The 13,721-nt window shown below is 31.5% G+C and overlaps 1 protein-coding gene across 9 annotated transcripts in view; it reads left to right on the plus strand.

Annotated features, from left to right (window-relative positions):
• Window positions 1-13,721, plus strand: part of kcc (solute carrier family 12 member kcc) — a 257,609-nt gene that overhangs the window by 215,387 nt on the left and 28,501 nt on the right. The window contains exons 1-2 of one of the 9 annotated variants that reach the window (XM_085192265.1): window positions 3,959-4,036; window positions 5,401-5,542. The exons of 7 other annotated variants lie outside the window; for them this stretch is intronic. In XM_085192265.1, coding sequence (XP_085048391.1) covers window positions 5,458-5,542 — 85 coding nt within the window. In that variant the 5' untranslated portion in view covers window positions 3,959-4,036; window positions 5,401-5,457. One more of the 9 variants, XM_085192266.1, reaches the window with a different exon arrangement.

The following is a 13,721-nucleotide window of genomic DNA, read 5'->3' on the forward strand; positions in this document are numbered from 1 at the left end:
CACAGATGGATGCTAAGAGGTCAGATCGGAATCATTCTTTGTAGATTTACAACTAGCCAACAACGCTGAATAGATTTATCCTCGGTTGCATTAATATACCAATTTATATCTGTATCCATGTATGTCTATCGATTTTTCTCACTTTAATACAAAAGTCTTCAAAGCCACGCAATCATGAACTTCAGAATATCTTCTATTCAATTTTGTTTGTTGCACATGATTTACTCATAAGCTATATGAAGTTAGAGGATTTTTAATTAACTTAGTATATAAAATGATACTTCAATAAATAAGAGCACGTATGTCTTAATAAATAGTAAGTTTAAATATCACTATCAATTGTTATATCTGTGTAACTCCACCCCACTCCACTACACTGTAGTAATGCTGGAGCATAATAGAAGATATTTTCACATTTCTACAATGCTGCTCTACAGCACGTGGCGAATGGTCTATTTCATTACTTTAAAACAAATTACTTTTTTTAATATTTTATCTTATGACAAGAGTGTCTATATAATAAAAAGCGAGCTGAAGCCGTGATGAGGTGGGTTCGATAACTTCTCCGCCGTTGTGCCCTCATAATTCCCCCCGGTACTGATGTAAAAACTGATGTAAAAAATAAAACATCTATTTTCGCATGCGACGGACAGCGCCCAGCGCCTGTATATAACCTGCTAACGAAACGACACAAAACTTTCAACACTAACTTGGTCTTAATGTCGTAACATAATTAAATACATAACTGTTTGATATATTTTCTGAAATATCTATTTTTATCATGTCTTCACAATCTAATATAGTCTTAGGTATTAAATCTCTTAAAAGAAAAACTTTTTAAAAAAATAGTGATGGGCAATTCCACTGAAAAGCATAAGATAATATATATTAAATATTAATATTATTCTATTCAATTGTAATGTTTTAAATATTAATCTAAATAAGTAATTTCCTAAAATAATATAATATCTAAATGATTTTGATACATTCGAGACCATTAAATTGAAAGAATTGTTATTTACAGCTCCACGGTATATTCCGTACCTATATAACAGGGTAGGCAGAGTGTGAATACACTTTGTTCCCCTCTTTGAAAGAAGTTACCAAATGAAATTTAAATTGCAAGGTAAAATTCCCAGTTCAACGGGTAATTAAAATTCCAAAAATGCACGCATCGCCAAGCCGATTCAAGATTTCTTTGGTATATATTACAATACTGTATGAACTTGGTTATTAAAATTCAAAAGGTTAATTATTTTATGCTTTTCCATTTTCCATAAATAAAATATTTACTATTTACATTTCTTCGATGTGGTACCGAGACAAAGCGCGACGTTAAATTCCGCCACTCAACACACAATACCGCCAGAATTCGGCGAAAAGTGGAGAGCGATGTGTTAGAACTAGATCCCTCTGCCTACCCTGCTATCTGCGTGATACAAAGTGAAGCTGAAAAAAAATGTGTGCTATACCAAAATAAGCATCTTCCTTTAAATTACGTTGAACTTTCGTTGTCTCATTAAGCTGCTCTGGTCGGACATTTAAACGTTTAAATTATTCAAAGCGACGTTTAATTAAATGTGAATCCAATTCCAAGGTACATACATTTCACGCATAAATCACATTGTCTGAAATGCTGAATTCAGCTTGAAACTAAGTAGCCTAACTGGGTTAAATCTATTTACTATTAAAAATCTAGTTAGTTGTCAAGACTAGAAGATTTTTTTCAAGAAAATAAATCTAAGAAAAAGCTATTTCTTTCCTACTTTCCTACTTATATTATACTTACTTTCCTACTTATATTATAATAGCAAGTTTTGGTTGGCAAATAGTACAGATTTGTTTAATTTTTACTATTAAGACTTTGGACTATTTAAATAACGACTTCACTAAATTTATTTTCATAATAGATACCTTCTTGAGTACTTTAAAAATATTTTTTTCGAAATTTTGACTTAAAAATTTTAAAATACAGATAAAGACAATTTTATTCGAATACAAATAAAAACCCTGACTGTAAATGAAATGGTCGAAAAGTGGATCTCTACTTTGGGTAATTTATTTTCCCGTTTTTCACACAAAGTGCGGTGTTGAGTTCCACCACTCAACACGGAATGCCTCGAATTCCAGTGAAAAGTGGCGAATCGAGTGTGACTCGACTTGAATATCTCCCTTTATAACTTGCTATAAGCGGGATACAGCCGAAAAACAAACAGATTACATTTATTGCTACCCTTACAATGCTATAAATAACATGATAAAATTAAGATTAAAATAAGATATTTATATGAACATCGTATACCAGTGTAAAATAAATATGTTACATTAAATCCCCGAGGCGTGGTAAAAACCGCTACGAACGGGTGAATTAGAAATACAATTTTATTTACATTCCACTAACATTTCTCGTGTTCATAAGGAAACTACGTTATGACCTCTTTAACTGAATGCCTTAGCGTACATATGTATGTAATAAAATGTTGAAAACTATATTTGCCCCTACTTATTATGTACTCATATAGTTTTTTTCATTTGTAAATTAAAATCTTTGCACTCCATTTTTCTACTAATAGTCAAAAATGTCAATCCATTTAATTTAAAAATAACAGCATATATTTTTTATATATAATATAAATCCAATTGAAAACTAAATAAACCAGCTTCACGCTGTATACACATAACAGGGTAGGCAGAGGGAGCCTATTGTTAAGACACTCTGTTACCCACTTTCCGCCGGATTTTTCGTCGTTCAACTCACCGCCTATCATATAATTAATAAGTCTTTTGCGCTAAGTAGCTTACCGATAAATTATAATTATATTAAAAAATCAATTGTTAAAAAAAAATTACATATCTTATATTAAAATATTTTATTTCATAGTTATTTCACCAAAATGTGGCTCAGAGATATCTCTCTATACTAAATACTCATTATCTATGTTGAACTGCTTAGTTGAAATTCAACGCATTGTACTTGGGCAATGCTGGCAGTGGACCACGGCAAACAACCCGTTGTCAACACAGCCTGTAGCAAACAATGCTGCTGTACTATATAAATTAGTACTTCACATGTAACATAAGTATCTTTATATAATATTTAAATTAAATTGTAAATACTTTAGCTTAAAGAGAGTTTTTAATCATTCTTAATCATTAAGTGAAGTAGGATACACAAGCTAGCCTGTGAATAAAAATCCAAGGCAGGTCGATAGCAAATATTTTGAGATACAATCTGAGATAAGATTCTATCGCTAAACGTACCGTATATCTTTTCTTAAGAGCTTAAAATATAAAAAACCGTTTAAAAACCTAGATATTTCTGAATCGATTTTATTATATAAATCGTTCGTTTATAAATCTTTTAAACATTAAAAGTAAGAAATAAAACTATAGGTCCTCGTGGCCCTGTGGCACAAGGGTGTGACTGTAAATGTGACGGTTATGGGTTCGATTCCTTCTCGGAAATATTTAATACTTTCATTTTCGTCAATTTGACAATAAGGCACAGTGCGGCGTTGAGTTCCGCCATTCAACAGGCAATGCCTTGGAAACAAATTGCCGGAAAGTAGGAATCGGAGTGTCTTAATTCTAGCTCCTCTCTGCCTACCCCGCTAAACGGAAACAGCGTGAAACTTTAAAAGGTTTTAAGGAATAGAAGGTTTTTATATCTACCACAGACAACGGTTTATAAAGATATGCTAGCCTGAGCTCAATAATATAAAAAAAAAAACTATTACACCCCACAATCAGCTTTCACTTATACAGGACCGTCGAATTCGTATTTGAGGAATCGCGCGCCTAAGATAAAAAATAGTACAGACATAAAGTGAGAGTATCGTAAATGAGGGGCGCGGGCGGGCGGCGCGGGGCGGGCGGCGTCGGGCGGGCGCGAGCTGGGTGCGCGTGCGCGGCGCGCGGGGCCGCCGCCGGGGCCGGGGCGCGGCGCAGCCTCCCGGTGCAGCACTCCGCCGCCGCCCGCCGCCCGCATCGATCCCGCCCGGGAGAGCTCGGCGAGCCGGTCGCACCGCCCGTGCAGGTGCACTCCGCGCTTACGTAACTAATGCCGTATTGACAGGTTATGTGCCGAGTGCCGTGACGGTTGACATCCACCCGGTGATGTGCTTCACGCGCAACGATTCAATACTCTCGATATTTCAATAGAATCCGTTTGTAAGCGTGATTGGACCGAAATTTACTATTTCTAAGCTCAGTGACGATACTCGCACATAGCCGAATACGTGCTTTCGCGCCTTCCGCAAGTAGTTAAGTTCATACGATCTCTGTTTCTGTTATGGTTGTTTGAAATTTATCATACTCATTGTACTGTACGCATCGATGTATTCGCTCATATTTTTATTCATTAAATTATACACTGCAACATTCTTTTCATTTACTTCATTCATCTATTTCTAAACATTTCGTCAACCAATATATCTCCTGTTAAAAATATAGTAGTTCAATCTCTCTCTTTCTCATTTTTCAATTTGCTTCATTAAATCAATACTAATACATATTTTTTTTAAATGAAACCTTTGCTTAAGTAATTTTATAGTATAATATATTTTAAATCTTTAATATAATTTGAAAAAATCATTTGTCAACAAAATGGTCTTATAAATTAGGGCACGATTGACATAAGTACGATGTGTTTTACGCGCCATTCCCGCAAAAAGCCAACCCTTTTCAAACTGAATAAAGTACGCATAAACAATGTCAATGAAACTTCCGCCCTTTGTGTAAAACCAATATATAAAAACTATTTTGAAGAAGAAGGCTTAACATTTGAAACCTAACCTTTAATTACTTCAAAAATGTAATTTTAAATTAAAAAGTACTATACTTTTAAAGAGTTTATTATATTTCTAATATTAATTTTAACTTTTTTAAAGCTTCTTCTTTTCGATGATTAATTTCTGATAACTGAACGTATGAAGCTACTTTATCATTTTTAATTAGAGTAAATATTTAACCAAAAAATAAATGTAATACACGTTTTTTCGGTTAAGTCCATTGTAAACCATCACATATTTTTATAAAATAAGTCCAGTAAACTTAAACATACATGTTTTTACATACCAACGTTTCCTATATTGATTTTCTGAATAATATTTAAAAGCAAAATTAAAGTAACATTAACATAGTGATGTCTTAAACAAACTCTAGAATTCAAAGAAATCACATGAACAAATAACTTTTTATTTATTTGTACAAAAAACTGGTACTCTACATCCTCAATCAACATATATATTTTTTGAACAAGTTTTGTCAATAAAGTGTCGGCTATTTGCTATTATAATTAGTCATGAGGAATCACTCATCGTTCATTATCCATCAAAATAGTGTGTAGAGCCGTTAGAGGCGGTCGGCGATAGTGTTAACGAGTATTTTTAACTAAAACAGTAATGAAAAACGGCGGAATAGCGTAAGGTCGGACGTCGACGGAAACTGCATGTGAGCATGTCGTCCGAAAAGGAGAAAATGGCGGCAGCTGAGGCCAAATCGCCATCCAACAAGAGCAATTGCACCTCGCCTGGCAAAAAAGGTAGTCTGCTGTTCCTGTTCTACAACGAACTCATTTATAAGATGTTTTTGTCATCATAAGCCGCTAGTCATGTCAAGTTTTTAGTTTCATAATTTCTATTTCAAAGTTATTCCTATATCAATTCCGTTCCTTTAATTATTTATAAATAAAATATCATTTTATTCTATTAAACATTTTTCTCCTTTAAGAATTTTGTCTATAAGAATATAATTAATAATCTAAATCCTTAATAATTTTAAACAATATTTCTTTTGATCTTGAAAAAAACTATAAAGTCAAGAATTGCTACCAAATAAATAGTGTTCGTAAACTTACTTGAAGGGTTTCTAGCCTTCACAATGCCTACAAAAGTTAATCCATTTAGCTAAACGTTAGCAACGAGTGTCACATATCATGTATACGCTATTAGAAGTATTGTTACGCAAATGTTATAAAAATATAAAGACTTTTCAATTTAATTTTCTTTTTATATATTTTAATTAATTGAACAGTGTGTAACTTTACATTTTTAATTAAAGATTATTGTAAAATATTTTTAACTAAAAGAGGTACAGTTAAATTGGTCACTACTAAAATCTATAGTAAATTTAACGTGTAAATGTACAAAATAGCTGAAATAGACATTTATTATTAGTTATTTTTTATGCAATCCGTTAAAAAAATAAAAAGTGAGTAAGCAAAGTTAAAATAAACAATCATATATGTCACAGAGCCCTAAATGAGTGCTATGACATAGTACTTTTAACGGAACGGACTTAACGCAGACTTCATTTGCCATTCGCACGAGCGGTCTTCGTAAATGCATTTCCCAGCGATAAAACAAAGAAAGGCCTTAGTTTCTATTAAAAAATATTTATATACATTTTATATCTTTTATCACGATAATTTGCTAAAAGATTTCGAACTGTCAAGAACTCATTAATTTATAGAAAGTACTTCGAATCTAACTAAATTTGAAAAATGTAGAGAGAGTAAGTAGCTCTAATGCACATTTCTATAGGATCGCAAGTGAGCGTCTGATCGCGTCGCCCTACAACTTTGAACGGTGAAACCATAGAATGCTAAGTAGTTTCTTCTCTAAAAGTCTTATTTTATTATCTTTTAATAATATATCAATAACTTAAGTGTTATAAATAAGATTATGTGAATTAACATTTCAATCTTCAAGTCTTCATCAGCACTTCTTCGTTCGCGTTAATCTTGATTACATACTGATATAAGACAAAGTACGTAAAAAATTGTTCTATAATAAAAAGATAAAATGAAATCTACCAAAACTCATTTGCTTACCTAATTTATAGAGGTGAATTTATGTACCTAAAACCTATATTAAAACTATTGACTTGTTATATTACGACTTAAGAAAGATATGTAATCGTCTACAAATACAAAAAAATCCACAACGAATCAACAAAATTATCTTATCATCAAATATGTATTTATATGTGAATAGTTGGTATACAGTAAGAATTTTTCATAGTCACCACTCTATCTATATTTAAGACATCCTACAATTCTAACACTGTAAATTATATTTTTCAGGAAGTAATTATTTTTTGAGGTGCTTTAAAAGTTAGTACAAATACAAAATATAAAATATTACCTTAATAAAATAAAATTTTATGCTCGGCTCTGAAACCATTTCCTTGAAGATTAAAAGCTATAAAATAAGTTTAGCCGGAGTTATAGGAAATTTTATTTTTGCCTCTATCTTTGTAACTTATAAGTTATATTTCTTTAGAACTTTTTAAATTGAATCTAGATATCCAGTCCAAATTTAAGCAATTCAGTCCTTTTATATTTATTTAAGCGCTAAATTATACGAGAATCTTCACAAAGTGGATATTTTTATCATTTTTCTTGATATTTTCTTTTAGTTTTCTTCAATACTCGCTATGATTTACTTATTATTTAAGCATACTATTTACTTTCATTCTAAATTTAAATGGTGAGTCGTGTATAATACAGTCGTATATGTATAGATTTAATATTTTATTATAATAATATTTTAGTATAACTTTTACCTCCTTCGACATTTACAATAACAACAGAACATAATATGAACAAATTGCAAGATTTAGAACTCACCTGTAGTTGACAGTTTTCAAGATAAGCAACGTAAAAACATTTTAACGTGCACAAAAGCTTCAGGTCTTCACTGAAGACAGCATTTAATCCATCGCCTGAAGCCAGCGAAAGAAGATTATGTTTTGCACCACAAGTCTTTTCATCGTCAGAATTGGTTTCCAATCCATTCATTTGTCAGAATTCGTTGAACACTGTAATTTTGTTTCTGTGCTAAGTCTTCTTGAACGGATAAAGAACATCTCAACGAGTTGGCAACTTAGTTCGTGTAATGAAATTTCTTGGTATTCAGATTTGTCTCGCGGATACGCTCAGTAAAAATATAGGTCATAGCTTTTTACATTTATTTCCAGCATTTTCGTAGCTATCGTGAACGCCTCGGTGCTTATTAAACTAAAAGCTATCGTGGTTCAATATCAAATACAAATATTTTGCAGATTTTTATACAGAATTCATTACAGTTTGTACCGTAGCATAGGCAGAAAGCTTTTTCAAGTTGATATCAACCGATGTATGTTACGTAACATGTACATAACACGTATTTTACTTCTAAAACCAAAACAACAATTTAATAATAAGATAGTAATATACTAATAAAATATAAGAGTAAAACTCGCTTATTTCACAAAATTAGTGAGAATGAAAAAAAAAACAATATACAAATACGATAATCTAAAACCAATTAGTATGAAAACAACCTAAAGAAAAACTTTTTTCGGCATTGTGATACTTACGGGTAGAACGACGTGATTTTCGGCTTTAGAAATACCTTCATTACTTGTGTCTCCTTATCTGTAATCCGTACCGAACTCTGAATAGAGTTAATACAGCATTCCGCCATTAATCTACAGTGATAGCATCCAGCTGAAAATAATGGGATGGTTGCGGTGAATTATTTGAATAGGTATTTAAATTTAATTGGGCATAGTAACATGTTTAACATTTATATATTTTATATATTCAGTCAAATAAGATAAATTGTTCATGTACGAAGCTATTTTTTATATATTATCTTTCTCTCCGATTCTCATGAGGAGAATCTTCGATTTTCACTTTCTGCTTAATTTGGAAGCATTGCATAATGGTGGGCGGAATTCAACTGCAGAATTCGGTGAAAAATGGAGAACAGTATATCTTAACACTGGTTCCCAGGTCCCCTCTGCTTACCATAATACTGAAATAAAACTATATATTTGTGTTAGATTTGTTGTACAAAATTTATTTTATAAAGAAATATAATTAATAAAATAATATATATAAAATATATTTTGATTATTATTTTCTGATAACAAATTTATTTAGGATACTATTTTTTACTATAAATTTCTAAGTCATATCAACGAAAGATACACGAATTTACTATTCTGGATTATTATTTTGGATGGATGCTCTCTAGTAGATACTCCGCATCGTGCAGCCGACCACAATCGCGAACAAAGCCGTTATAGGTCAACGGAAACAGAAATACCCACCATTGTTAAAAGCAACTTAGATTTCGTCGATAGAACATTAAAATGATGCCTCAATAACTCTGTACAATAATAATAAGGAAAAAATACAAGATTTTTTTGTCAACAATTACCTGAAAAGCAATATAAAAAGATCAAATCTTTTTTTTATAATTAATTATATGCACGTTAATAACGATTAATAACGATTATAAAATAATTATTAACATAAGTAAAACAGTAATAAATAACATCTCACAACACCATCACACTTAAAACAACTTTGCCTTTGTATCAATTCGTTTTAAAAAACACTAAGCCTGGATTTGCGCTCCGATTGACTAGCAAATATCGATATTGGTTTTCGGTTAGCGTTAGAACACTGAACGTACAACTATATACACGCGGCTTGCGTAGCTTTTAATTCTATCTAAAGGATTTTTACATATTATTCCTTCAAAGGCATAAAAAATTATGTGGTTTAAAAGTAGTACGTATATAAAGAAATACTACCGTTGCAACCTATATAAACAATATATTTTATTCAAACAATGAAAAAATATATATTTTTAATAAGAACAAATTTAATATATCTTTGTAAATCCATTTCGTTTAATTTTTATGTAATAAATCTTGTATATTTTTTTATATAAAATGGGGCGCTATTACTGAATGGTACTGCGTTCTCTATTCATAGGACTCTATAGAATTACAAAACTACTTAAGTATATTGCTTGTCACAAAAAAAATCTATTCCACTCATAAAATAAATATAAACACTGAACGAATGTCATTTGACTCTTTCAACACGAGTCTTTAAAATGAAAAGCAAATAATAAGCAAAAACATTCAGAAATTTATAAATATAGAAGTATATATTATGCTTGCCCTGAACCCTAACCAATTACCTGAATGATTCAAGACTACTTGCAGGAAAGCTTTTAAAAATTCAGCACTCTCGACCTTTAACCCTGTCAATATTCAATATACAGACTTGTAGTTCAGAGATGTATGAAATTGAAATTTTAAAACAGATATTTGTCGATGAAAATGTAATTAGATAAGCAAATACTTATTTAGAAGTATGTATTTTAGGATTTTTTCCTTTTTTTTCTTGTTCTTTAGTTACGAGTAAATTGATAATGTCGGTGCTTTAATAAAAAATGTTAAAACATAAGTGGCCAGTCGTGACACGGGCGCACAAGTGTGTGATTGTAAACGTGACTGGTTCTGGGTTCGATCCCCACTCGAGGAAATGAAATATTTTCATCTCTGCCTACCCTACAGTGTGCGGGATACAGCGTGAAACAGATATAGTTAAAATATAGTTTCATGAAAAAAAAAAAAAAAAAACAATCGTATTATCCGTATTATATCTCAGTGTATATATACGAAATATATAGGTACATATATTTACTATTTCATTAAACAAAATTAGTATGCTCGTGATATATTGGTTTATACTTATAGATTATCACGATCTTTATAATGTCAATGTCAATGAACTGTCTCAGGTTCGTTAACCAATAAAGCAAAATAACATTCAAATGGCACTTTTGTAAAAACTATAGCACTTTGCCCATAACTAAAGGCCCGCGGTTTCGCCGCCTTTAACTTTACGATTAATTATTTATTTAATATTATTTAAGTGTGATTAAAGAAATTTGGTTGATTATTTTGATAAATTTATTATAATTTATTTTAACTTTTGTTTTTTTCTTTTGCTCGCAAAAATTGTCATAGATATGAAAAATTGTCATAGGTATTAATCGCGTGCGCAATACGTGGTTATTTCCACGGGAATTTCGGGATAAAAAGCTTGGATATATGTTGATTCATAACCTCCTCTATATTCCAGTGAAAGTTCCATAAAAATCGACTCAGTTAATTCAGAGATTGACCCGGATAAACTGAAAGACAGACATACAAACAAAAGATCGTTGAAATCTGCCAATCAAAACGCAATGCCTCAAAAAATTCGGTGGAAAGTGGGCAACGGTGTGGCTTTACACTACGTTCCCTCAATAGAGTGCTGTTTGCGGGATAAAACGTGAAGCTGATTTACTTTTTACTCAACTGGCACGCTCGACGCCGCGTGAAGAAAGCACAAAATCACAGATCACATATCAATACTACAACTATAAGTATTTTAGTCTGTATCTCAATCAATATTCTCAAAATGTGACATAGGGAGGTAGCCTAACAATAGACCAATCAAGGAAACAGTCTCGAAGCCGCATCACGTTATATAATAGAAATCCATTACGAACGCAGAGCGCACAAGCGCTGTATAATTCATATATATTACGCCTCACATCGCTGAACATCCCGAACAACTTTTATTATAATATCTTATACAACAACAATATTAGTTATCCTTATTTTCCTGTCCCATTTTATCATTGACCGAGTTTCTACCATTTCCCTCGTCGTATTCCCTTTTACATCGGTTAGAACTGAAGTTTTACAAACTTACACTCAGCGAATAACTTATCTGAATACAAAGTTTTTTGAATTATAAAATATTGCTACAGTATTACTTTTGTTATAAATTTCATATATTTTGATATACTTTTTTTAAATCAAAAGTTTTTTTGCTATACATATAAAAATACGTAGGTAGGACTTGTGATGATGACGATGATATCATGATAGTAGACAATGTACAAACTGCTATAAAAATGTCAAGTTCACTTGTTTTATTTAATTTAAAGCTTAATTAATTCTACATTGGGCGGAAAGTGAAAGAACGGAAGTGTCTTAATGGTAACGGAGTGTTTTAACACTGGGTTCCCAGGATCCCAATCCGACCCTGTTATGTACTGATTAAGGCGTGAAATTTCAAAATTTAAGTTTCTCATCTTTTACTTATTTTTTGTGGAACTAATTTCTTTTTCATGTCATATAGTACATATTGAATACGAAATAGAATTATTGAAAAATGTACAGCAAAAACTATACAAAAAACGAAGGGATAGGAAAGGATTAAAAGCCTTCATTTCAATTTCGCGCGGTAGCTTTTACAGAATATTGAATTTGGCTTGCTTATTTCGAAATCTCTTTGTGCGAGAGAATTCTGTGTTAAATCATTGGACATGGACCCAATTTGGTAACGCTTTGTGGGATCATCGTTAATTTGTTTAATAAATTTAAATATATAAGTTAAATTTATGATAAAAAGGTCACATTTAATTTGAGTCAAAATATTTTCAACATAAAATTTACTTAAACTGTTAAAGTATTTGTATTGTAAATACAAATAATATGCGTTACATAGCAAACATGGGTTTGTTTACTTAAAATATTCAAACGGGCAATGGTGTATTTTTCCACACGACTTGTTTGTATTTAAGCTTTAAATTTATAATTTTCTATTCAAGTTGCTTGTTCTTGTTTAGTAGGAATTTCCAAAAAATATTTGTTGAATATTATAATACCGAATAACCGAAAGATATATCTATGGTGTAGAAACTTACAAACTGTATATATTTGTTTTTATGTTTTATTTTGTATTGTCCATTCATTACAGGGCACCCTTATAAAATCGATTTTTATGACGTCACTATATTTATTTTTAAAAGCACATATAGTAGTATAATGTCACAGGTCATAATAATAAGTAAAAAAATTAGAGCGTCGAAACAGCCGAATAACATTTGGCAGGCGCCCAAACCTTTCTTTGCACATCGGCTTTCAGAACAAATCTAGTGGAAATCGAATCCAAACTCGACCAATGTGACCTCAACTGCTGGTTGTATATTACAGGAAAAACTATAACCATATATTATTGGTTGTGAAATATTATAACGTTACTCTATAACCCCTTTTAGATGGAATAAAATAAGTTCTGCACAATCGTGAGTTATTGTTATTTGTAGTGTTGTTATATATTTGTATTTGTTCAATATTTATTATATTTTTCATCAATAAAGAATAATCCTATTGCCATTTAAAGTAAGAATAGCTAAATAATAAAAATCTGTCAAGTGCGAGTCGGATTCGTATACGTAGTAGATAAATGCTCGTATCTTTTAATTACTAAGAAGCTTGTTTTTTTTGTGATTCAAGGGAGCAGAAAAATATTCATTTGATATTAATTTCATCTTGATTATTAATTACCTCCACGCGACCTCGAGATAAATTATCTTGACAGAGGCACAACAAAATGATGGCTGGTTAACTTTTATAAAAAAATAAGAGGTTTTTCTCATTCAAAGTACGTTCCTTACACATACATTTAGTAGGAAGTAAGTTAAAAACACTATCACGTAGCTTTGACCACGCCTACTTCGTTAAAGATCCAAGTTAATTGCGTCTTTTATTGAGAACGATCAAGGAAGTAAAAAGATAAAACAAATATAAAAATGCTACTAACAAAGTGTTAAATAAAAACAAATCAGCTTCACGCTATATCCCGCACACAGCAGGGTACACAGAGGGAACCTAGCGTAAAGACATTCCATTCCTCAATTCCTTTTCCACCGAATTCTGTAGACATTGTGTTGAGTTGCGGAACTCAACGCCGCGCTTTGCCTCGACACCAGAGCAAAGAAAAAAAAATATATTTAAATAACGATTTCCCCACTCGAGGAAATGACAAGTCGATTTTACAGTCCCACTAACAAAGCGTTGCTATAATTATAATG

The sequence above is a fragment of the Heliconius melpomene genome, chromosome 10, assembly GCF_056956725.1.
Source record: "Heliconius melpomene rosina isolate 202511_hmr_F chromosome 10, ASM5695672v1, whole genome shotgun sequence".
Classification (NCBI taxonomy): domain Eukaryota; kingdom Metazoa; phylum Arthropoda; class Insecta; order Lepidoptera; family Nymphalidae; genus Heliconius; species Heliconius melpomene.